This window comes from Lagenorhynchus albirostris, chromosome 8 (assembly GCF_949774975.1).
Source record: "Lagenorhynchus albirostris chromosome 8, mLagAlb1.1, whole genome shotgun sequence".
NCBI classification, from domain to species: domain Eukaryota; kingdom Metazoa; phylum Chordata; class Mammalia; order Artiodactyla; family Delphinidae; genus Lagenorhynchus; species Lagenorhynchus albirostris.
In genome coordinates this window covers 71,192,058-71,218,315 of record NC_083102.1, presented here as the reverse complement: position 1 = coordinate 71,218,315, position 26,258 = coordinate 71,192,058, and the positions used below count along the sequence as shown (strand labels likewise).

General features: G+C 37.4%; 1 protein-coding gene across 1 annotated transcript in view; it reads right to left on the bottom strand.

Annotated features, from left to right (window-relative positions):
* The window catches only part of HDAC9 (histone deacetylase 9), a 586,393-nt gene that overhangs the window by 28,629 nt on the left and 531,506 nt on the right, over positions 1 to 26,258 (bottom strand). Inside the window, exon 24 of the mRNA XM_060157126.1 lies at positions 21,664 to 21,748. Within this exon, the coding sequence (XP_060013109.1) occupies positions 21,664 to 21,748 (85 nt within the window). The remainder of the gene's footprint in view (positions 1 to 21,663; positions 21,749 to 26,258) is intronic.

Below are 26,258 nucleotides of genomic sequence, written 5' to 3'. Positions count from 1 at the left end.
TCCTCAAGAAACATCTTTACTCCTCAAACACAATCAGGACAGAAGGACAATCATTAATGAGAATCATTCAGCAGAATGACTGACAATGATTCTTCAAAGTTCAGCCTTTATGCCTGTGAGTAGTGAGACGGATTTTAAATAGAAACAGTGAGACCTTTTCAATAAAAGTTAATGTGTATAAAATAACCTGCTAAGATTAAATGTTAGAAGTTGGTTTTTATCCAAGTGTATGAGGTTCTTCACTCAGAAATAACCCAAGACTTTAAATTCAACATGGCTTTTAGCAAAGCCTATAAAAACAAGGGAAATATTCTACATTAATAATGCATTTATAGGCCACTATCTCTATTTGTAAAGAAGAATAATTAAAATGGAAGTAGGTATAGCAAGACTGTGCAATATGCAGCCAGTTCAAACCCTACAGTTTATGGGTTATATTTTCATGTGATGGGTATTTTTTTTTCCCTCTAAAGAAACATATGTGCAAGAAAAATCCTATCTGTTGGCATGAGAATAATAGCCCCATTAGCAAGTTAGACAAATGAAGTAAGGTGTACTGCCAGAGTTTTCAGGAGCTGCTATTCATAAAGTAGAATACTAGTAACAGCCACCACTGTGTTGCTCTCCTAAGGCAATAAAACTGGCAGAAGAGAGGGGTTTTCCATTAAACCTGGACACACACACTCCCTCTTTGATCATATCCTCTATCTTTATTCATTTTTCCCATTGCATAAATCTTCCCACTTCTCAGCACTTCTGGGGGGGAATTATTTGGCTTTCATTGTTCTGCATTTGTATTTTGTCTGTAGAGGTGAAGCAAAGAATGAATCTAAAAGGTAAAAACTAGATAACAGAATGCAGACAGTCAAGAGTTAGAAGTGGGGGACACAGATGGAGTGTCGCTGGGTCAGATAGGAGCCATGAAAGGACATGTTGCAGGTAACTGTGTAATCAGACTTCAGCATAAACCAGGTTTTTCTTGATAATGATCAATTTGGAAAAAGAGGTACTTGTTGACACATGAAGGTCTGTGTTAGCAATAACCTATCCACCAAACGTTTTCCCAACCAAAGCCCTTTGAGACTCTGAAAACCTCCTGACCCCACAACCTCCCCCTTCCATCATCATTGGGAGCCTTGGAGTCACTTCTCAAATTTGTTCTTGCCGCTTGAATGATGTCCTCTTTTGTCATTACGTACCATGTTCCCATAGGAAAAGAAGCTGGCGCTGACTGAAACTTCTTCCTATCCCTTCAACCTTAGAGATTATTAACACCTGTGGGACGTACAAGGGGCCTATGTTCATGGATTCTCCAGAGCTCAGAGCTTGTTAGCTCTTTTTAAAGAGAAATTCTTTTCTGCATTTTTCCTGTCTATTCTCATGCAATCTATCACCCACATTGCTATGACAGTCCTTCTAAAACACAAGTCTGGTAATTTTGCTCCCATTTCAGAATACTAAATCCTCAGAGAAGAGTAAATGCTCCCACTGGCAGCCCAGGAGTTTCACAATGTGGTCTCTTTCAGGTTCATTAAGATATATTTCTGGAGCTTCCCTGGTGGCGCACTGGTTAAGAATCTGCCTGCCCATGCAGGGGACACGGGTTCGAGTCCTGGTCCCGGAAGATGCCACATGCCGCAGAGCAACTAAGCCCGTGTGCCACAACTACTGAGCCTGCGCTCTAGAGCCCGCAAGCCACACCTACTGAGCCTGCGAGCCACAACTACTGATGCCCACGCGCCTAGAGCCTGTGCTCTGCAACAAGAGAAGCCACCGCAATGAGAAGCCCGCGCACCGCAACAAAGAGTAGCCCCTGCTCGCTGCAACTAGAGAAAGCCCGTGTGCAGCAATGAAGACCCAACGCAGCTAAAACTAAATAAATAACTAAACAAATAAATATATTTTTAAAAAGGATGATTTCTTAGCTAAATGGAGAACTTTCTTGGGATCCTAAGCACTGTATATATGCAAAAATAAAGATATATTGGAAACTGGTTTATAAATAGAGTGATAAGGTAATTTTTCATTCATGTTGGGGCAATTTTGAGGCGAAAATGGGGCTAAAAATAAAAATTATATGTTATAGAACTATTTACTTATTAGTTGACAAATTATACCAGTGGGCCTATAAAATAGTACTATTCAAAAATTGTCACAACTAATTATTATTAATTCTAAAATATAGAAATAGCACAATTCATGTATGCCAAAGCATAATAACCAACTTTCAAAATATTATCTAAACATTAGAAAATGACAAACAGTATTATGATTTTTGGTAAACGTTCACATGTTAATCAGTTTTGTGGTCATATATCTCACTGACAGAGTTATCACTGGTATTTTTCCGTTTCAACATGGTCTGAATGTTTTAGACTGTTTCATAAAATTGCCTGAAATCTTCAAAGCAGAATTTTAGAGTTAATAAATTTTAAATTGTGGCATCTTTAATTTACTCTTCTTGAGAGACTATAATATTTTTGGTTGACAAATACTGTCTCTACCAGTGCAGTGCGATCTGGTAAGCTCAGAGCAATATCTGCTAAATGTGAAATATTTTCACTTCCAATTTTCAAAATATCGAAATGAGTATTTCATACCAAATATTTTCATGACTACTGTCTTGTTCCTCCTTTCAGAATACCTTTGGCAAATATTTTATGTAAGCTGAACTTATCAAAAAAGTTTTCTCCGTTTATAACTTCAAATTTTATTTACCAAATTTAGATGCTGCAAAATCATATGACTTCTTAAATTTCATTACATTCCAGAACAGAATATGTTTATCCAACTTAGTTTTTTGTTTTTTTTTTTGTTTTTTTTTTTGCGGTACGCCGGCCTCTCACTATTGTGGCCTCTCCCGTTGCGGAGCACAGGCTCCAGACGTGCAGGCTCAGCGGCCATGGCTCACGGGCCCAGCCGCTCTGCGGCATGTGGGATCTTCCCGGACCGGGGCACGAACCCGTGTCCCCTGCGTCGGCAGGCTGACTCAACCACTGCGCCACCAGGGAAGCCCTGAGAATAGTTTTATCAATGATTCTATCAACAAATATATATCTTTGAAAGCCTAGTTACAGATTTTCAAAATCAAATCTTGTACATGGTTTGAGTTCTTATCCTTCAGTTTGTTCATTTATTCCTTTGCTTTTGTAGGGATCAATTTAAATGTTTTCCTTTTTGCAAATACTATTTCCTGTAATTGCAGTCCTTTAAAAGTTCCAAAGGTTATATTTTTGCTTCATTTCATGACTATTTTTTTATCAGCTTCATTGAGGTATAGTGTATACAGTCAATAAAATTTACCAACTTTAAGGGCAGGTTATGATAACCACTACAACAATCAAAATATGTAATACTTTCTTCAACCCAAAAAGTTACTTTTGGCCCTTTGGAATTAATTTCTTACCCTCCTTCTTAGCCCCTGACAACCACTAAAATTCTGCCACAGTACAACTTTTGCTTTTTCTAGAATTCCATAGAAATGTAACCATATACTATGTAGTCTTTTTTTTTTTTTTTTTCGGTACGCAGGCCTCTCACTGTTGTGGCCTCTCCCGTTGCGGAGCACAGGCGCCGGACGCGCAGGCTCAGCGGCCATGGCTCACGGGCCTAGCCGCTCTGCGGCATGTGGGATCTTCCCGGACCGGGGCACGAACCTGTGTCCCCTGCATCGGCAGGCGGACTCTCAATCGCTGCGCCACCAGGGAAGCCCATATGTAGTCTTTAATATCTTTCACTTAACATAATACTTTTGAGATTCAAAAGATTTCTTTATTGGAATTCCCTGGTGGTCCCGTGGTTAGGACTCCACACTTCCACTGCAGGGGGCACAGGTTCGATCCCTGGTCACGGAACTAAGATCCTGCGCTGTGCGGCCAAAACAAAAAATTTCTTATCATTTTTTTATCTTATCATCTCTATCTTTGTTTCTTTGAATGTAATATGCTTTTTCTTTTGTCTGGTTTCTTTGATGTTTCTCAGTGTGAGTTTATTCATATTTATTTTGCTGGTGAATGACTGGATTTCTTGGATCTGGGGATCTGTAGTTTTCAGCAAATTTATGAAACATTTTCCCATTATTTCTTCAAATATTCCCCCCTTTCGTAAGACTCCACTTATAGGTATGTTGAACTGACTGATGTTGCCCAATATATAACTGGATATACTTTTTAAAAGTATTTTTCTCTCTATTCTTCACTTTGGATAGTTTCTGTTCTTCAGCTTAACTGTTTTTGTTTTTTTTCTTTTGTCTTCTGTAGTTTATAATCTGCCATTAATCCTTTTAGGTTGCAGAATTTTTCAATATCAAATATTTTATTTCTATCTCTAAAACTTCCATTTACATGTTCTGTTTTTCATTTTTTTCTGCAGTATGTTTGTACTTTCCTGTTTACATTGGAAGTAACATTCTCATCTGTTAATTTCATCATACCTTGCATTACTGAGTTAGTTTCTGTTAACTGACTTGTCTTCTGGTTCTAGGTCATAGTTTCCTACTTCCTTGTATGCCTGGTAATTTTCTTTTGGATGCTTGACATTGTTAATTTGAACATTTTTGGTTGTTGAATTTCGCTGTGTTCTTTTAAAGCATTGGACTTCGGGCATGCAGTTAAATTGCTTGCAATCAGTATGAACTTTTTGAGGATGCTTGTATTCTTTGTTAGACTAACTCCAGAGCAGGCTTTAGTATAAAGTTAATTTAGCCCTATTACTAAGATGAAACCATTTTGATATCTCTACATGATGCCTTGTATATTACAAGGTCTTTCCACTCTGGCTAGTGGGAATGCAAACTACTCCCAGTTCTGTTTGAACTCCTTGAATTGTTTAACCTACTGTTTTCCACTGGTTAGTTCCCCAGCCTTGTGGAGTTTCACCTCATGTATGGAAAGGTAAGTAAGACAGTGGTTTAAGGAAACTCTTGTACAGATACCCAGAACTCTTTCTTTGTGCAGCAACTTTATCGCAAGTATTCTGCCTCACAAATTCTAGTCACTTCAATCCCCCCAAACTCTGATCACTTCATTTTCTACTCAGAAAAACCACTACACTCTTTGATTTCTCTCTCCCTATGCTGCAGCCTGGAACTTGCCTCTTATCAGTAAGCTCCAGCAATTGTAGGAATCATTTTGTTTCTCTTTCCTTGTTTGTTTCCTGCTAGGATCACAGGCCTTCAATGCCTGCTGTCCGGTGTCCAAAAACAGAGTTTCACACTCCTACATTGTTGGTGGGAATGTGAACTGGTGCAGCCACTATGGAAAACAGGATGAAGGTTCCTCAAAAAACTAGAGTTGCCATATGATCCAGCAATCCCACTCCTGGGCATACATCCCAACAAAGCTATAATTAAAAAAGAAACATGCACCCCTATGTTCATAGCAGCACTATTCACAATAGCCAAGACATAAAAACAACCTAAATGTCCATCAACAGATGAATGGATAAAGAAGATGTGGTACATATATATAATGGAATACTAATCAACCATAAAAAAGAATGAAATAATGCCATCTGCAGCAACATGGATGGACCTAGAGATTATTATACTAACTGAAGTTAAGTCAGAAAGAGAAAGACAAATCCCATATGATATCACTTATACGTGGAATCTAAAATATGACACAAATGAACTTATCTGTGAAACAGAAACAGACTCACAGATACAGAGAAGAGACTTACGGTTGCCAAGGGTGGTGGGGGGAGGAATGGATTGGGAATTTGGGATTAGCAGATGCAAACTATTATATATAAAATGGATAAGCTACAAGGTCCTACTGTATAGCGCAGGGAACTATATTCAATAGCCTGTGATAAACCACAATAGAAAGGAATATGAAAAATAATGTCTATATGTGTATAACTGAATCACTTCGCTGTAGAGCAGAAATTAACACAACATTGTAAATCAACTATACATCAATAAAATAAATGTTAAAAAGTTTCATATGTGTGTTTTTCCTAGTTTACTTTTATTTCTGATCAACAGGCAATTCCTATAGTAGTTATTCCTTCATATGTGAGTTCAGAGGGCCATTTATTGAATATTTTGATTAGTGAATTCTAAATGATTAGAAAGATGTAATCAAAGTTCAGAAAACTGACTTACAAAATAGTTCAGTATTATTGCAGAATAGTCATTTCAAACATTTCTAAAGTATGGTTGATAATGGGCAGCAAAGAGAGAAATTTTGTACTGCCATGCTGAACGTGTTTCTTTGTCATCAATATCATTTGTATTTTAAGAACTTTGTATTTCATTTAATTGTATTTTACCCTGTGTTTATAAAAAAGTATTTAAAATTTTAAGAACAACACCATAAACTTTCATTGATAGAATATCAAGCTTATTGGGTTTTGTTTTTAGGGATTTAAAAATACATTTTTATTAAACTTATAATTATATTTTATTATTTATAAAAAGTTAAGGAATTTGGTACTATGTAATCAATGCCAAATGCATTTCTGTTCTTTAAGATTAAGCTATGCTCCAGCAAAATTTAAATTTTCATATTAATATGAAATCAAAAGATTATATTGTCAGTGTTAGATTTTCACTGTAATTTATGACAGCATTCATAGTAATGCACTAAGTTTTTTTTTTCACAGATTTATTTCCAAAAACTTTAATTCCATGAATTGAATGAAAAATATCAAACCATTATTTGAATTAACTGATTTTTCTGTTTGTAGCATCCTAAGGACACTGCATCTTTAACCAAGATATTCTTCTAGTGGAGTCAACAAATAACAACTATTACCTCACTTTGGAGCTGGGGGGAAAAAAAGAAAAAAACGCTTGAAATTGAAAACTCATTAAAAAATTAAAATAAAAACTAAATGCATAGTCATTTTATCTAAATAAAAATCCATGCTTCATAAGTAATACCTAAATGCACCTTCTGCAACTGCACTTGTTAAATTGTCCCCTGTGGCCTTAGTTTTTATTTTTGTTTTGTTTTTAATAATGACTACATTTTAAAGTAGATAGATACTACTACTGATTCAACATCATTGTGTCTTCAGTGTTCTTGTCACTCATCACTATATCCCCATGATGAAAGATCAATACTGATAAACATTTTGTGCAAAGTTACATGTTCATTATCAGCCTTCTTGGGAAACAACAATTGAGCACTAAACTCTGCTCCCTCTCTATTTCTTGAACACATTTTATCTATTCCTAACCTCTGATTCCCCATGTTCCTCCCAACCGCACCTTCTGACAGCTTGGTGACTTCATGCATGTCACAAGCTGTGGCTACAGCACACCTGTTTGGTGCACCAGGTGGCAGAAATGTTGACTATTTCTCCCTCCACCTCCCGGGCCAGAAATTTAGGTGTCCTTTACAGTTGGTGTTTTGGTTGATGTCTGGTATTTTAACATCACATCCAGATACCACTTGTCTCAGATTTTTCCTTTTTCAGAAACCAAATTGGTCGCACACCCTTTTTTTTAACATCTTTATTGGAGTATAATTGCTTTACGATGGTGCGTTAGTTTCTGCTTTATAACAAAGTGCATCAGTTATACATATACATATATTCCCATATCTCTTCCCTCCTGTGTCTCCCTCCCTCCCACCCTCCCTATCCCACGCCTCCAGGCGGTCACAAAGCACCGAGCTGATCTCCCTGTGCTATGCGGCTGCTTCCCACTAGCTATCTATATTACGTTTGGTAGTGTATATACGTCCATGCCACTCTCTCATTTTGTCACAGCTTACCCGTTCCCCTCCCCATATCCTCAAGTCCACATATATATGGAATCTAAGAAAAAACAAATTAAAAAAAGGTCATGAAGAACCTAGGGTTAAGACGGGAATAAAGGCACAGACCCACATCCTTTTTTTGTAAATAAAGTTTCACTGAAAACAGCCATGTTCATTACACACTGGCTATGGCCACTTCCTTGCTACAATGGAAGAGTTAGGCAGTTGAAACACAAAGCCTCATATAATTACTCTCTAGTATTGTACAGAAAAAAAATTTGCTGACCTCTGGTTCAAAGCAAGGAGGTAGGGAGACGAATATGCCTTATTTTGTAAAAGATCACTCTGGCAGCACGTTAGAGAAACAAAAATGGAGAAACCAAAATTGGATGTTGGAGACCACTTTGTAGGATATAGAAATGGTACAGTAGAAAGATGATGGAAGCCTGATTTGGGACAGTGGCCATGGGAACAGAAATAATTGGTTGGATAAATGCAGTGTTTAAGGAGTACAACAAACAGGATGGGGTAATGGATTGGATGTAGACAGAAATGGAAAGAACAACAAGAAGGATAACTCCTAGATTCCTCTCCAGCGAAACTGGAAGGATAGTGGTGCCATTTACTTGGACCAATAAACATGGAAGAGGTTGAGGTTTGGGGCAAAAATAATGACTGGCTTTGGGCATGTTGACTAGACATGCCTTTGCAACATCTAGGGGAAGATGCTGAGCTAGAAGTTTAGGAAACATCTGGAACTCAGGTCTGCGGTCTGAGCTGAAGATAGAAATTTTGGAGTTATTCACGTAGAGGTGACTATGAAGCTATGGTCTGGGACGAAAACAACGATAAGTAAAATGATAAGAAATATTTATTAATTGCCTATGAAAATGCGCTCTATATGTAATTTCACAAAAATTCAAAACCACCTTGTAAGATAATCTCATTTTCTTTATTTTATAGTTGAGAAAACTGAAGTAAAGAGGGTTGAAACAACTTATCAATATTATATACTTAAGAAAAGACTATGTAGGGTGAAAGGTAGAGGATGATGGGCCCACTAAGCAGAGATGCTGCATTTAATGCTGCAGCTAGAAGAGTTAAGAAGGGTTCTAACTTCATTTGTTTGGTTGGCTAAAACATGGACCGAAAGGTGGCCCACAGGAAGTGATTTAGAAACATCAGACCTACCTTGGTTTAATGAAGAGGAAGGGATTCAAAGACTCTGGGAGATTGGAATGTTACACTGTATTTGTCTGAAGCCAAGTCAAAAGGACATAGGAGCCATCCTGAAAGAGCTCTGAATAATCAGAGCTTGAACAATTTCAACAACAAAATAAATAATGATAGTATTGGATTATAACCTATAGAATAAATATACATGAGTCCATACTGATATAAATATTATAATGAATAAGTTAGTAAATGGAAGAGAAAGGACAGTTCCTCATTACAGATAACTTCCAAGTAAGAAATGTAGACAGAGTAAAGAAAATAGAAAGTCGGCATTGGAACACCAGAGTAATAATTTTTGCAGGCAAGATCTACTGATGGCTGCTAAAGTTAATGGGCAAAAATTTGAGGAGAAACAGTATATTTGCATAATCTCAAAGTATCTTCCCAACATATTTATTAATTCCAAAGGGAAATATTCTAACTTTATACTGAAGATCGCCTTAATCAAGTGATCCAGGCTAGGGCTAACCTTACCAATAATAAAACATACTGACATTATGTGCTGCAGATCTGATGCACTAAGAACGATACTGAGTCACTGCTGTGGTAATCCTGCCAATAATGCATATCCTCAATCTAATTATGAGGAAACATTAGAGAAACCCAAGCTGAGAGACATTTTTCAAAATAACTGACCAATACTCTTCAAAAGTGTCAAGGTCATAAAAGGCACAGAAAGACTGAAGAACTGTTGTAGTTGAGAGGAGACTGAGACATGACAACTAAATGCAATGTGTTGATTATAGACTGAATTCTGGAACAGAATAAGGAAATTAGTGAAAAAACTGGTAGAATCCAATGAAAGTCTATAGTTAACAGTACTGTATGACTATTAATTTCTTAGTTCCTGTAATTGTGCTATGGTTTTGCAAGATGTCAACTTAAGGGAAGCCAGGGGAAGGTTATATGAGAATTCTATAGTGTATTATATTTGCAAGTTTTCTCTAAACTTAAAATTATTTCAAAATAAAGTTTAATAAAATCACTTTTTAAATCTGGCAGTAGAAATGCCACTGGTGACCACAGTGAGATTGAAACCAGAATAGAGTGGTTCCAATAGGGATTTCTAGCTGTGAAAATGAAGATAACTAGATAGAAACCTTTTTCAAGAATTTGTTCCTGGAGGGTTTGAGAGAAATAGGATGGTAAACTGGGGAAGGAGTGAGGCTGTTGGAGTTTGTTTTTTAAGATGAGAGATTTTAGGCTGTTTAATTGTTGATGAGAATGAACAATTCAAAGAAAGCAGTTTGGTAGCTGCAATTTACTCTAAGAAAAGTTTATTGCCGAGATTGCCAGCAAAGGTGAAACAGATGGAGGTTTGAGGAGAGTGAAATTTGAAAAAGTAGTTTGAGAGAGGCAGTGAAAATTGACCTGAGAAACACAGCAGGATTATACTGGGCCCACTTGAGTTTGGTGTTCATAAACTTACAGGAAATCAAATTGCTATGATTCATGACAATCTCAAGCGGACCTGTTTATTTACATCCAGTGTTAGAGAAAGTTCCTTGTAGACTATATTCAGGGTTGAGATTTCACTAGATTGGTAAAGTAAAAGGGCAAGATTTTTAAGGCAGATTAAAGGTAGAAGGGCAAATGGATTTAAGAGTTAGTGTTTTTAAGCTGGACATAGAAGTGAAGAAAGGAAAGGGATAATGAATTAGGAAAAATGACAAATTAAAATAAATGAAATAAAATACAAAGTCTTAGGTGTGTGGGTCAACAATTCTACATGCGTCTGATGTATCCTTCTCTGGCAGAGATATGCCTGCTAGTACTGGTTTAGAATTCATTTTTTTCGGGTCTGCTAAGACAGTAACAGATGGTCATCTGCTCTCCAGGTTCCTATTATTTCCTTTTGCATTCTTCATCCCTATGAGTGTATGTCTTAAAACCAAAACAAAGTAAAACAACAAAAAATGATCCTCTTAATTTTTAGTGGAGTTTTATGGAGGAGTGAAAGTAAATGAATATCTTAAATCTATTATCATTACTTGAAATTATGCCCCTCCACCATTTTAACCCCACAAATAAGGTTTATTATTCTCTGTTTCTCTTTTCTGCTGACTTTCCCTAGTGGTTTGTGTCCTCGTGCATTTTACTTTATTCATTTATTTAAATATGTATGTATTTATTTACTTGAGCTCGTATTTTGTTGAATTTGATCTCTGCATATACTGAGGGTCTAAATTAGGGATACTTCCTCCAGAAAGGAATTGTATTTGCTTCCTCCAGAATTAGGGAGGAAGACAAAACCTCTTTAGTATCTATCAAATTCATATCCCTAACTTTGATGCAGACTTCAGGCTTTTTTGTGCAGTTATAGCACTGATGTCATCATTTGCCCCAGGGATACTCTCCCATTTTGTGTTACTTATTGATTACTGCTCGCTCCCTATTAAATTTCAGTTTATGTTTTCTTTTTCCCTCATATTCCCTTATGTTCTAGGAAGCCCACTAATGGATTAAAATAGTCTGTTTTAACGTATGCAGAAGCTATTTAGGAGAGGTCTATTCTAGTGCCTATCCTGGGATACTTGGGAACAGGAAGTCTGGTGGAACTCTGTTCTTATCTGTGAAATGAAGTGGGAACAGGAAGGTCATATGCTTTAACAGAAGGAAAGTGGGCTTTGAAAGCATAGCCAGACCAGGGTTCAAATGCTGGTTTTGGTGCTATTAGTTGACAGACTTCCAATGAGTGATCTAAACTGTTAAGCCTCAATTTATTCATGAACAAGATGAGGAAACTAATTATGCATTGCAGAATTGTGTGAGGACTAGAGATTATATATACATACTTTATTTATACATATGCATATATATAATCTATGTTTGTGCATGTGTGTATATAATGTATATATAAATACCTAACAAATGATCTTCCCCAAACTTGACCTTCGAGCACACCATAATGGTATTGCATGTGTGAAGTGCATCTGGGTGCTAACAGCTGAGTATAATCAGAAAGCATTTCTGTCCTTAAAGAGTTTTCAGTCCTAGAAAGATGCATAGTTTTATTTAGACTCTTGGTGTGATTAGTTCTGCCTTAGTAGAAACATGAGTGAAAGAAAACTCATAATTACAGATGTAGTTGGAATTAAAAAAAAATTCCAGACAAGTTAAGTCTCTAAGCAGATGGCAGGTTTTCCTTTTAATTCTGGTATATTCTAGTATTAGTGCTCCACCAAACAATAATCAGAGTCTCAACATTTCAAGAGAATGGTTAATTAGAAGTTCAAAATCAACTTTCAAAAAGCCATGTGTACAAGGTTGACCTGGCTCTGATACAAGCAAGGGTTGGCGGGGTTAATAGTGGGAAAATGTCTAACGCTGCTTTTCTTCAATGAAGGTCGGCCTGGCCCAGGGCTGCAACGTCAAGGCCTCTGTCTAAAGCCAAAAAATCTATGACAAATAGCAGCTCACACCTGACAACAGTCAGGGTTTTAAACTCAGCAGGGCAGGGATTTGAAATTCTGCCAATCCTTGCATTTTTCTGTGATTAGATGTATTTTGAAAGTTTACAAGGGACTCCAGAGTGGATTCATAGCTCCATGGCTCCCTGCAACTTGGCACTGCCCTTCTAAAACTGACTGTGGCTAAACCTCAATTAACCAGAATGTCCAAAACTCCAAATCTTCAGTTTAACTGATTTCCCCCCAAACCTGTCACTTTTGGATGAAATAGAAAAAAGTGCATACAAGAAATTGCAAAAGGAATTAATTTCTTTGTGAGCTAGAATAACATAATGGCAAACACCACAGACTCTGGAGCTAGAATGCCTGGTTTATGAGCTTGCTTTTGTCCATTTAGTAACTATGTGTCCTTGCAAAGTATTTAACCTAGATGTGCCTCAGTTTACTTGACTGTAAAAGGGGAATGAAAATAGTACCTACCTCATAGGGTTGTTAAGTAGATTAAATGATTTAACTTATATTAATAAGAGTGCTTAGAGCAGTGCCTGGCACACTGAAAACACTCAGTAATTGTTATTTTATTACTTGCTCACAGCTTACAGGGTTTGCACTGTGTAAATAATTTCATCCAATATGCCTCCATAACTTTACTGTGGAGAAAACTGATATTTAAGATGGGTTCCCCAAATTTTAAGCCTTTCAATCAGCAGTTTCTTTTTCTTAAGTCTAATATTCATCTTTCCTTGCAAACCTTTTCTTCCTCTACTGCTCCCCATCACAGGAGGTGACATCAGTACCTACTCTGTTGTCCAAGCCTGAAACTTAGAAACCATTAATCCTCTCCATGCCTATTAATTACATACCAAGCCAGCTCTACTTCTGAATTAAACTGTTCACATTTGACAGTAAGTTCTGCTAAATCTCCTGTCCTTACTGCAGGCATAGTGATCTTCTGAAATGCAGGTTTGATCATGTTCCTTCCCTGCTTGAAATAAATCATTAAATCCTTATGAGTTAAAAGCCCATTTTCAACATCGTGCATATCTCTTGTTCTTTTCCCCTGGGTCTGAAGAGGATGAAGGTGGAGGAGAGAGGGAAAGACAGAGAGATAAGGAAAAAAGGTAGAAAATCAAAACAAGAAGGGACAAAAAGAGAGAAGAAAAACTGAGTGTGGGTTAGCATTTGGGTGTGGAGTCAAGAAGCTAGAGAGTTAGTGAAATGATTTATGCAGTGCTTGTTGCCATCTGGGGAAACAACCCTTTAATCTATGCGCATAGCCCCATGAGATCAAAATCTTGGACAGTTTCCTCACAACAAGAGATGTACACAAATTCCTTTCAGATTAGAAACAATCTGATTTTCTCCTGGATCGTCTGATGTAAATGCCCTTTCTCCTTGGGAAGGGGGTATGTAGAGGGTATTAAAGTAATGGAAGGAGATGGCTGAGAATGATATTTCACATAAAAGAAGAAAATGACTGCCATCTTTACAGCGAGGTTTATCTTACTTTAATAGCTTTTTTTCATTAATTACTATCCAGATCTCTTAATTACCAAGAGAACTGGATAGCACCTTCTCTGATTATCCACTCTAATACAACATCAACGGTATCTGTATTTTATTTTTACCAGCAGTTATCTCCATTGGAAATAGAGTGGAAATGAAATCAACAAAATTAACATTCCTTTGTTTGTTTGCAACATCAGTTGTTACTTCTAAGGGTAGTTTCTGGAACAGAGGATATATAGTAACAATAAGAGAAGCAGATTAAGGAAGAGGGGGAGAAGGAAAAGAATAACAACAAAAAGAGGAAAAGGAAGTCATTCACTCAATAACACATATAAAAACATAAGTTAAGCAGAATTCTGACAAGGAGTTGGTGTTAACTATACTTGCCTCGGATCTCCCAGAGAAAATTTGATTTCAATTTTTTTTCCCCTAGAATGGGTGAAAGGTGTGCTCTGCCCATTGTAGCTGCCTGAACCATGTGGATAACTGACTACCTCATAGTCAATTACATAGTTACATGGTGTATTCTCCTGCAATGAGATAATCATATCCCTTTTCATATCGGTCTCAAAAGTTGGATAAATTCAGGAGACCATAAATGCAATTCTCATTGCCCTAAATAATAATGTGTGTCCTGTGTGTGGGCGAGTTTTAAAAAATACAGATAAATTTAGCCATAGTGACAAATTTTATATGCAGGAGGCATGGATGTTGTTCCTCCACTGATATACAACAAGTTTGACAAAAACATATGGTGACATTGCAATTACTGTCTCTTCCTCATTCTGGCCTATGTCACCAGTTTTCTGTGGCTGGCATAATAAGGAATTCTAAGAAGACCTCAATCTACTAAACAAGGGAAGAATTCCTAGAGTGGGAAAAAGATGAAAGTGGGGGTAAAGGGAAAAACTGCCTACTGTTCTTTTATGACTCCGCTTCTGATCTGCCATCTTGTTGCCACAGTGGCACCACCTTAGAAAATCGGTGTGGTGATATGTCATTCCTCTGGAAATTCCCTAGGAAAGTTAAGTGGCTAGCTCATCGTCACATGGCTGGTGAGGATTATACTGAAATTCGTATCATTTTAAAACCCTCCACACTAGTGTTTTTCAACTTATCAGCTGCAAACCACTGGAGGGTTGCAGCAAAATTTTAAAAGAATCCTCAAATCCTTGTGTACACATATATTTTCTTGATCCACAATTCAAAAGATACTATGATTATCGTTATTATCATGCAGGAGGTCTACAAAATTGGTTGACACTTAAAAGGAGTACTCTTCTTACTAAAAAATTTAAATAAATAAAAGGAAACCATGACTATATACTTGTGGTTTTCATATTTTGAGGTTTCATAGATCAATATCAACATCATTCATTATATGTTTTTCAAACTTAAAATTATAGTCTTTCAAACTAAATAAATTTAGTTTTGTGGAAAACTCACTTCATGGTTCTTCCCTTCAAAATCAGTGAAAATGTTATCACGGGCCAGGACTAGTGTGAAACATGACATTTGGGAATCTTGCTTCTCACCGTACTATGCAGAAAAAGGTAAGAGTTCAACGGACTGAGTTGTTAGGATGGGTTTCAGGAAAGCCTATATACATATGAGGGTCCTTTATCCTACTCTGGGCTGACTTTTACCTGGCATTGCTTGCTGGCCAGTCAAGTGATTACAGCTGGCCAGTCAACTCTTAGAACTGCCATCTCCAAGCTTGGCGATGGAAATGGTAGCTCACAAGCAGTTCATGTTCTTTCTAACTTAGAAGTGATTCATCATTGTGGGTTGTGAAAGAGAGTGAAGAAATGGGCTCTCATATAGATTTTTCCTGCACTTCTTAATCTCTTGTTCTGTATGACCTAACCAAGAAGTATAACCTTAGTTGAAAAGTCAATCTAGGCTAAGGAAAAAAGAGTGTGGCAAATACTGACATACTGGCTGATTCATTCATTCAACGAACATTTGCAGAGCACCTACAACATTCCAGAACTGTGCAGAGGACACAGCGATTAAAAGCAAAGAACATCAGCAAAAACAATCTCTGCCATGAAAGCACCCAGGAAATGCACCTAATCTAGAATAGGGATGAATGGGGATTCATAGATGGCTTCCCAAAAGAGAGAACATCTGAGCTAAGTCTTGAAAACTTAATAGGGATGAGGCAGAAGACTTTGTCAGCAGAGTGAACAGCATGTGCAAACATGAAGCTTCTTGTCCATACCTCCCTTTTGTTATTTCAGAGATGGTTGATCTTTGTATACACCCGCCATCTGAAGATGAAACCAGCCCCTGACCTGTCAGGGGTGGGGGTCTTTACCTGTCAGGAGAAATAGGTGCCCTGCTGTTGCCTTGTAAGGCCTTTTCTTCTCAGCTAAATAAGTAATATAAACAAGAACAGGACAACAGGGATGATCCTGCTGCAAAATACTCACATACATGTGGCCAGGCAAAGGGCCAATGCTAATCACAGCCTCCAGCACCTGCATACCCTCAGCTGTGGGGCTCAGTTCTCAAAGAAATACACATAAGGCCTGTCAGCACCTTGCCGTCTGCCTTGGGACAAGGATATCTAGGAACCTGCCTGAATGCTTCCCACATGCTACAAGGCCTGTTTTTCAACATTTACATACTTTTCTGGTACAGCAGTCCCAAACCCTGGCACAAAAGAATCCTTCAGAACCTGGACTAGGGGGTGAGCTGAAATTCGAACACCTCCTTAAATTGAAAGGAGGCACCTGGTTGACACTCAGAGACATGTGAAGAGAAGGTTCCTCTGTTAAACAAAGGCTACCTTCAAGGCAGGCTTCATAAACAGGCAACCTGTGCAGTTGCAAAGGACCCCATGTTCAGAAGGGCTCTCAGGCTTGGTTCTATGCTCGGCTGGCATCTTCTTGAAATTATTAATAATTTTTAACAGGGAAGCATTTACACATCTTCATTTTGCACTAGGATCCACAAAGTTTTAGTGAGTCCTGACTACCTTCCCTGCCAAAGGCAAAATGGGGAGCCTAATCAAGGGCCTGGAGTTCTACACGAGCATGTGAAATGGAAGTGTGTTATAAAACAGAGAAAAATAAAATTGAGAGTTCAATTTTATCGTTTTTAAGGAAATATAGCATTGTTTGTTAAGTCAGGTACCCACAATTTTGATTTTCCAAGCCATTATGAAGTTTGTTACTCTGAAATGCCACTTTCTTTTATTGCTTTGTAGACTTTATACAATCGCTTTCTGTTTCTTTAACCTGGAAGAGTAGCCCCAAATAAAATCACCATATGACCCAGCAATCCCACTACTGGGCATATACCCTGAGAAAACCATAATTCTAAAACAGTCATGTACCACCATGTTCATTGCAGCTCTATTTACAATAGCCAGGACATGGAAGCAACCTAAATATCCACTGACAGATGCATGGATAAAGAAGATGTGGCACATATATACAATGGAATATTACTCAGCCATAAAAAGAAACGAAATTGAGTTATTTGTGGTGAGGTGGATGGACCTAGAGTCTATCATACAGCGTGAAGTAAGTCAGAAAGAGAAAAACACCTTATGCTAACACATGTATATGGAGTATATACAAAACAAAAAAAATAGTTCTTAAGACGCTACGGGCAGGACAGGAATAAAGATGCAGCTGTAGAGAATGGACTTGAGGACACAGGGATGGGGAAGGGTAAGCTGGGATGAAGTAAGAGAGTGGCACTGACATAGATACACTACCAAATGTAAAATAGATAGCTAGTGGGAAGCAGCCACTTAGCAAACAGGGAGATCAGCTCCGTGTTCTGTGACCACCTAGAGGGGTGGGATAAGGAGGGTGGGAGGGAGGAGATATGGGGATATATGTATATGTATGGCTGATTCACTTTGTTATAAAGCAGAAACTAACATATCATTGTAGAGCAATTATACTCCAATAAAGATGTTTAAAAAAAAAAAGAGTAGCCCCAAAGACACACAATTCAGAGAAACACATAAAAATATACCACACAGTGGTCAAAGCCACAGTACTGAAGCACTTTCTCTGTACAGATTTTCACCCTATGTCCCAACTGGTGGGAGATCACTGTAATCTTGTGTTTATCTTCCTTTTTACAACCTCAACCCACCATTCAGTTCCTTCTCAACCACAACTTGAGTTCTCCTTGTGGTGGTGCTACTCTCAGTCTTTTTTGGTAAATATTTTTTTGCATCACCAGCACCTTGATTTTCATCAGGACTGGCTACATAATTAGCAAGGCTCAGTACAAGATGAAATGTGGGCTCCCTGTCACAAAATACAAATTAGTGAGAATTTTAAGGCAGCAAGAGTAACAGCATTAAACCATGTGTAGGGCCCTTCTAAGTGTGGGGCCTGTGTGACTACACTGGTTGAAAGCCCATGAAGCCAGCCCTGCTTCTCCCCGGCCAGAATTGGTCAAGTACCCACTCCTTAACTAATCACTGGTAAGTGGGTTGACAAGTTTAGCCTTGGACTAAGAACAGGTCCTTTGGAGCTGGGCATAAGTTCATCTTCCCCGATCTGTACTGTATCTGGTGGCAAGGATTCATGTGTGAAACCAGGCTGCTTCTGAGTAAACATGAGGAACACATAGTTACTGAGTAGCCAACAACAGTACCCACTATACCATATACTGTATCCATGACTCAGAAGGAGGCATTCTTCTTCAGAAGCTCTCTTTGATGCAAGTTTTGGTTCCCTAGGGCCTTGAAGAGTTATTCGAATCAATCCTGCTCAAATCTTCCAACTCTCAATTCCCAGGTTTCCATGCACTTCAAACCTCGTCTCTGGTACCAACCCTGCCTGCAGGTACAAGTGGGGGTGAGAAGACACGGTTCCATCCTCTTGATAATTATCATATAATTAAGGAACCATGACCGAAAGACCATAAAACATACAAAAACTCAAATAATAGAAAAATTTTAAATAAAAATACCACTTAAAATCTACACGTTAGTGCGGAGACTTTACAGAAGTACTGGATTAACAAGCTCTGGGTGGAATCTTCAATATGAGTTTAGGAGGAAATAGATTTTTTAAAAAATTTATTTATTTTATCTTTGGCTGCATTGGGTCTTCGCTGCTGCACGCAGGCTTTCTTTAGTTGCGGCGAGCGGGGGCTACTCGTCATTGTGGTGTGCGGGCTTCTCATTGCGGTGGCTTCTCTTGTTGCGAGCACGGGCTCTAGGTGCGAGGGCTTCAGTAGTTGTGGCACACAGGCTTCAATAGTTGTGGTGTGCAGGCTCTAGAGCGCAGGCTCAGTAGTTGTGGCACACGGGCTTAGTTGCTCCGTGGCATGTGGGATCTTCCCAGACCAGGGCTCGAACCCATGTCCCCTGACTTGGCAGGCAGATTCTTAACCAGTGCACCACAAGGGAAGCCCCAGAAATAGATTTTTAAATGGGGGAAATGGTCAGTGTTGGGTGTTTGAAATGCATTTTGGAGCAAAAGACAGAGATTCACAATCCACAGGGGCAGAATTCTTATCCAGCCAATTTTGATAGTTCAGTGAATCCTTTTCAAGAGTCAAACAGGTTTGTTTGGCTAAAGTAGACTGTACAAGTCACTCAAAAATGTCAGTGGTGAAAGGAAAACCATCATGCAGTGGAAAGTCATTACTGGCAAGTTAGATCCAATGCAACAGACAACAGCATGGTTTCTAAAGACATATATAAACCATGACTTTTTACACCTATGTGAAAATTGAGTCTTTTGCTTCTGTTATTTCCTTCAGAACATTCACTCTTTCTTCATCTGGCCAAAATCCTGTTCAGACTGAGACAAACTGGGACCTGGGACCCTTTGCTGCACTGCTGTAACGCTTGCACCTGGACACACCTCTCTTCAAGCAACAAAATACAAAGAAACTATATGGGACTCAAAATAACTGCCTGCATGCCCAGTTGGGGCGATTCTGGACAAAAGATACAAAGGGACCAAAAAACCCAAGAGCCACTTTTGAAGAGCCTGGAGCAAAAGCAGGGGGTCAGCAGCAAAAGCAGCGTACTGCGCACGCTCCCTGCACACACCACCACCTAAGGGGCGGGCCAAACACCTAAGCCACCCCTCTGGCCCGACCCCTGGACACAACCTTAACCTCAACCTCATATAAAGAGGAAGCTTACGCCCCCTCCTCAGCGAGCGAGCAAACAAAGGAATCTTTTGTTTGTTTTTGCTCCGGGCTGCTGCAGCAGGGGCCCCAATAAAGCCTAGCCTGAATTTCTTGTCTGGCCCCTGATCAATTTCTATTGATTAAGGAGGCCAAGAACCCTGGTCAGTAATAGGACCTTAAGACCAAGGTCAGGCCCTACCACCGCCAAGGAGCCTTCCTCAAACCTTCCGTGAACCTTCCTCACTTTGCAGTACTTCTCCTTCTGGCTGCAAAGGACTTAAGAAAATGACTGTTTCTTGTCCATGATCTCAGTGCGTGTTGTGACTTCTATTGAAATGATCTATTTTAGTGCCTCTCACTCACTGGAGTGTAAACTCCCTAGTGCTAGAAACTGCCTTATTCCTCTTCTGTGCCTTGCCTCGATAAGTGCTCAAGTTATCATGTATCAACATGTAATAAGTATTTTAAGAATGCTTATTGAAAGTGATGTGATCATAATATACATAGGAACAATAATTTTTAATAGTCTGTGTATATAATGGGAAAACAATACTCAGAAAAAAAAAGAATCGTATGTGTAAAAAGTAGATATTTTTTATGCTGCTGGTCACCTTAATGAAATATTAGATTAGATTGCATAAGCACCAGATGAATGGATAACATAGAACCCCAGTCACAACCATATCTCCAAATTACTACTGAGCAAGCAAAGACAAGGACTCAGAGATAGATGGAATGCTTCTACAAAAGAGTAGCAAATGCTACTACAAAAGATGCTTCTACAAAAGAGTAGCAAAGCTAAGGGTTTTCTGATCCTCCTTCACACTTCCAGTGAGGATTATACTGAAATTCGTATCATTTTAAAACCCTCCACACTAGTGTTTTTCAACTTATCAGCTGCAAACCACTGGAGGGTTGCAGCAAAATTTTAAAAGAATCCTCAAATCCTTGTGTACACATATATTTTCTTGATCCACAATTCAAAATGCTTCTACAAAAGACTAGCAAAGCTAAGGGTTTTCTGATCCTCCTTCACACTTAATTTTGCCATTTGGTTTTCCCATTCATGCTGACTTTCATGTCAATTTGTGCTTGCTTTCAGTGTGTGTGTGTGTGCGCGAACACTCATGCTTGTTATCATCTAAAAAAGAGTAATTCCTGAGAAAGTAACAGTGATGTGAAAGGAACTGGGATAGTAAAAAGGTCTCTGACTTTTCCTTTTTGTTCAATTGGATTTTCTAGTAGGCTTTCTCATGAACTTTTTCCTCTATTGACAAACTTAAAACCAGTAAATGACTGGTGAATTCCAACATCACTAGGAGATAACTTACCTCAGTTAAGACTGGACAATATAATCACAATTTCTATGTTAATTTCATAGCTCTGAGTAGATACTTAGTGGCAGTAATGGAAAAAAATCCAAACACTTTTGGAAAATATGAGAAAAACAAGGTTCTAAATCTAGAGTCTCTGAATTTCGTTATCAGTGTGAGATAAGACTGCCACATTAACAGCAAGGCAACAACACATTTAGGTATGAATACATAATATGTGGAAATTATAATTACTTTAAATATATTCCTTATATTTGAGAAGCTCAAATATATTTTTCATGTGCTTGAATTCTATTCTAATAGTACCTTATTAGAAATATTAAAAAAAATTTAAAGACATACTTTGAATTTCAATGATCTTCTGTAAAGAAATAACAGCATTCATATTCGGAGTTTGTTGGAGAATCTCTTCTGCAAGTGGCTCCAGCTGCAAGAATGGTAAATAATGATATGAGCAGAACGTTATGACTTTATAATAAGTTTCACAGAAGCACACCAAATTGAAACCACCTAAAAAAAAGCCTGCTCCAAGAACTACTTAACATTTTGCTGATACCAGTTCCAAAAGCGTAGCCAGTTTTATTTTCTGTTTTGCAGCAATGTAATTGAATTCCGAGGGGATTTTCTACTGGTCACAAAACTAATCTATGAAGTCCCTGAAGCAGGTGCATGTCTGTGTATTATTCATTAAAAATCCGAGTTATTTGTGTAATTTTTGTAGGTTCCTGACAAACCAAATTCCATCATGTCTGTATATGCAGCTGGGCCCTGCAAACGAAACCTCAGGGAAGTTGAAGTAGACAGAAGGTGGGCAGTCTATTATCCATACTTTTGTGGTGTTTTTACACCTAACTACCTTACACTTTTGGACACTTCACAGCAGAACGCCACGAGACATAGCTGCTCTTATTCAACTGCTATTGAATAAGTAGTAGAGAAAATGCTCAAATCAAACCAAAAGTAAAATAACTGTACATTTTCCTTTAACTTCCACTGTATTCACATCTATGCAGATAGCCATGTGGAAGCACAGGACAAATTCCTGTCTTGCAAATCTATCCTGATCTTCTGGAATTACACTGATTTTTCATGGGGAAGCTCAGCAAACATTGTTTTGCAAGAAATGAAGAAGAGCTTTAAATAATTTATGGAGTGTTCTGGCAGAACTAAATCTGATGATGCATCCCTGGGAATACGTTGGTGATGTGGCTTCGTGTGGAGCAGGACAAACTGCATAGCAGAGCACTTGCAAACAAAATAGCTGTCCAGCTATTGTGACCCAGAAAGCGAGGAAAGTAATAGTAAAAAGGGATTAACAACAACAAAAAAGTTTTCGTATAAAATTTAAAGTTAGTAGTCTCAAATAGGCCAAACTATTATATGGCAAGAACGGGAAACAATGTCACTAGACACCGTGCTAAAACATGAACCCATCTATGTCTCTTCATCTGCAGAAAAAAACTAAAAAACTCAGGGATTCCAAGTTTCCACAGCATGTGTGAGTGAATCTTCCCCCCAGGGTCTCTCTGAATTGATTATTCTATACTTTAATCATGGAATCTAAAACAATAGCACCTTTCTTCCAGATGCCATAGGATAACAGACTAGCTCAGGGATATTTATACATGGGTAAATTCACTAAATATAACTTTCCAGAGTGTTTTTCTTAGCTGCCAAAGAAAAACATTTAAAACATCAAAAGGTTTACTTGCAGTACAGTTTGGCAAGAGGAAAAAAAAAAACCCGCAGTGTCAGTGAAAGGTTCTGCAATCTTAAACTCTTAAAATTTGTTAAAAATCATTTTTTTAAAAATCTGGTATTTCAGATAGTATCTTCAAAAATATGTTATCCTAGTAACACCCTCTTAACTCAGAGGAATTGCTGAATCATAAACGGAAGGTTACTTGGAAAACTCTTACTCAAGAATTAGGGCTGAGCTACCTTGCTCATAAATAATCTTTCCTTTCACTTCTCTCTCAGGGCTTAGAGAAAAATTTTAATAGAAATTAGGTAGACTTTATTAACAAAATGTTCTGAAATATCACTCTATGTTCGAATACTTAAGAATAAAAGCACAACGTAGTATGAGCATATTTAGTTCTTAAACAAGCTTTCCTGAGACTTCAGGGTAAAATGCTGACAAATGGAAAGGTGCTAGCTACTGGAAAGAAAGCTACAGGCACATCATTAATGTAAAAACCTCACTTCTGGAACACTCTCACATTAGGTTCATGGGCTATTTTTAGGACCTGGGTTATGTAGAAAGTAAACTTGATGCAGAGTGTTGAGAGTAAAAATACAAACAACCCTAAACCTCCAATTTGGAATTGTCAGTTAGATACGATAAAGTTGTGTCTACTTATGAAAGCAACCTAGAGAATTAAGGCAATTACATTGATAATTTAAGCCTCCCAAACCATTTCCCTGCATATTTTAGGTGAATGTCATTTAGAGGATTTAACCTTCAGTAAATTGCCCCAATTTGTTTCATTTTGAGTGTATACACACAGACAGAGCTGAATTCAGAAAGTTCTCAATGTAGGTTCTTTATTTTTTCTCTAGTAGCTCTGCTGAGAAGGTAATGGGTAATACTCTCAGTTGGCAAGAAGGCAAGCAGCATTTAGTCTGTTTTCATAATATTAAAACCTTGTATAGAGGGACCACAGAATTGAGTTGTCTTTTCTAAACGAGTTTGTTGATTTAATAATTCACAGTTATAAACACTAAAAACATCTGACTGAAGCATCTGTTTAATAAATATTTATGAGTATTGGTCATTATTAATAAAATCTAATAACTAACTGTAATTAATATTAAACAAATAGTCATATTTTATAACTTTGGAGCAAAAATTAAGAATATACAGTAAAGCTGTGTTATATATCTAGTTTGGCCAATAAGATGTAGCAAAAACACTGGCAATAAGGCTAATCAATGTTAGTAAGAGTTATTAAAAGATAAATAAGGAAATAATTTATGCAAACCAGAGAACTTCTGCATGCAAAAGTTATACTAAGATCAAACAGATGCAGATGTAGGAAATATCACACACCCATCACACCGTCTTTTTGCACAATTCCATCAAGTAATAATAGAGTTATAAGATACACTAGATGATTTTAACACAACTTCTTGACATTTGAAGCTCTCATCTAGGTTTCCTATATCTAAAGCTTAAATGCAATCATTACTTACTGCAATTCTTTATATAAATTTTCAGACTCAGTATAGGGATATTTACTTTTCTGCATCTTTTACAGAAAGTTGCAATACCCTATTGATACAATTCAGATGTTTGTTAAATTGCATATACCATGTAATTTCTAAGTACTACAGCTATTTTAAAACACCATAAAAGTTGGGGCCATTATCATGTTGTGAATACATAATTTTCAGATTCTTTAGAATCAGATCATTTAAATCATCAAAAATCACTTTAGTTGGCTAAGATGCACTTATGGAAAAAGGCAAGGGTATCCTTGGAGAAGCTCGAGAAGAAGTTTTAAAACTCACTTTGTACTTATGAGACATGAAAATCATCTCTATTATTTTCATGATTGAGAAAAGAACAGAAAAAAAAAAGGCTAAACAGATTTTGCAAAATATAACAGATACAAGAGGACAGATGCACACATCAACCAAGCAAAGGATCTACTAAGTACTCTTAGCTTTTATATTATGTTTCCCAAATATGCCAAGTATACTTGGCATACTCTTACACCTTTATTTATTCTGTTCCCTCTGAATTGTATTTTCCCTATCCTTCTTTGAATTGGTGAAACCTTACTAAATCATTCAAGGACTAACACAAACACTGCCTGCTCTGAAATCTTTTCTAAAATCCTCTGATAGAGCAAACTGCTTCCACTCTTTGTCTCCTTTCCACACAAATTCTCTTGTTTATTACTCTACACATTATATTGTAGTCAGCCATGTGTGTCATTCTCTATTTTGTTGTGAGCAATTTAAAGGCAAAGATAGAGCCTGGTATATAATAGGCATTTAAAAAAATGTTGAATGAATGGAGGAATGATTAGTTGAAAGAAAACATGGGGAGATAGGCTTTATTTGGCTCGCCATAGCTAACAGACCTACATGGAATATGTTCTTCCACTTGGCTGTCTGCCATAATCAGGGCATGTTTTTAGACTAAAAGAATCGGGAAAACAACAGAGATAATTCATTTTTAAATCAAAATAATTGATTTTTAATTGATTTTTAAATTAACCATCCATTTTGTTAAACTAATTTATTAATTCCAATGATGTATAAACAAATAGTTTTGTATAGACTTTATATAATCATATCTTCTGTGAATAATGAGAGATTTTTTTATTCCACTCCAATCTTTATATTTTTAAATTTCTTTTTCTTACCCTATTGCACTGTCTAGGACCACCAGTGTAATGTTAAAATGAAGCACTAAGAGTGAATATCTTTGTCATGTTTTTTATTTCAAAGAAAAATTCTCATGTTTCACTTTTAAATCTGATGCATACTGTAGGATGTTTGTAGATATCTTTTATCAAGCTAATAAGTTATTCCCAGTTTATCAAAAGTAGTTCATAATTGGGTGTCTAATTTATCAACAAATTTTTAAACATCTATTGAAATGGTTATATTTCTTCTTCATTCTCTTAATGTGGTGAATTATAACAACTTATTTTGGAATGTTAATATCCTACATTCTTGGCCTAAACACAATTATATTATGGGTTTTTAAGATAATGATGAACTGCTAATATTCTGTTCACGGTTTTAACTGCTATGCTTATGAGCAGGATTTTCCTGTAATATTCTTTTCTTATAATGCTCTTTTGAGCTTGGGTGTCAATAGTATACTAGCCTCAAAAATCATTTATGAAGTGTTCTCTTCCCATCTTCCCCTTTACTCTAAAACAGTATAAATTATTAGCAGAATTCACTGCTGAAGCTAT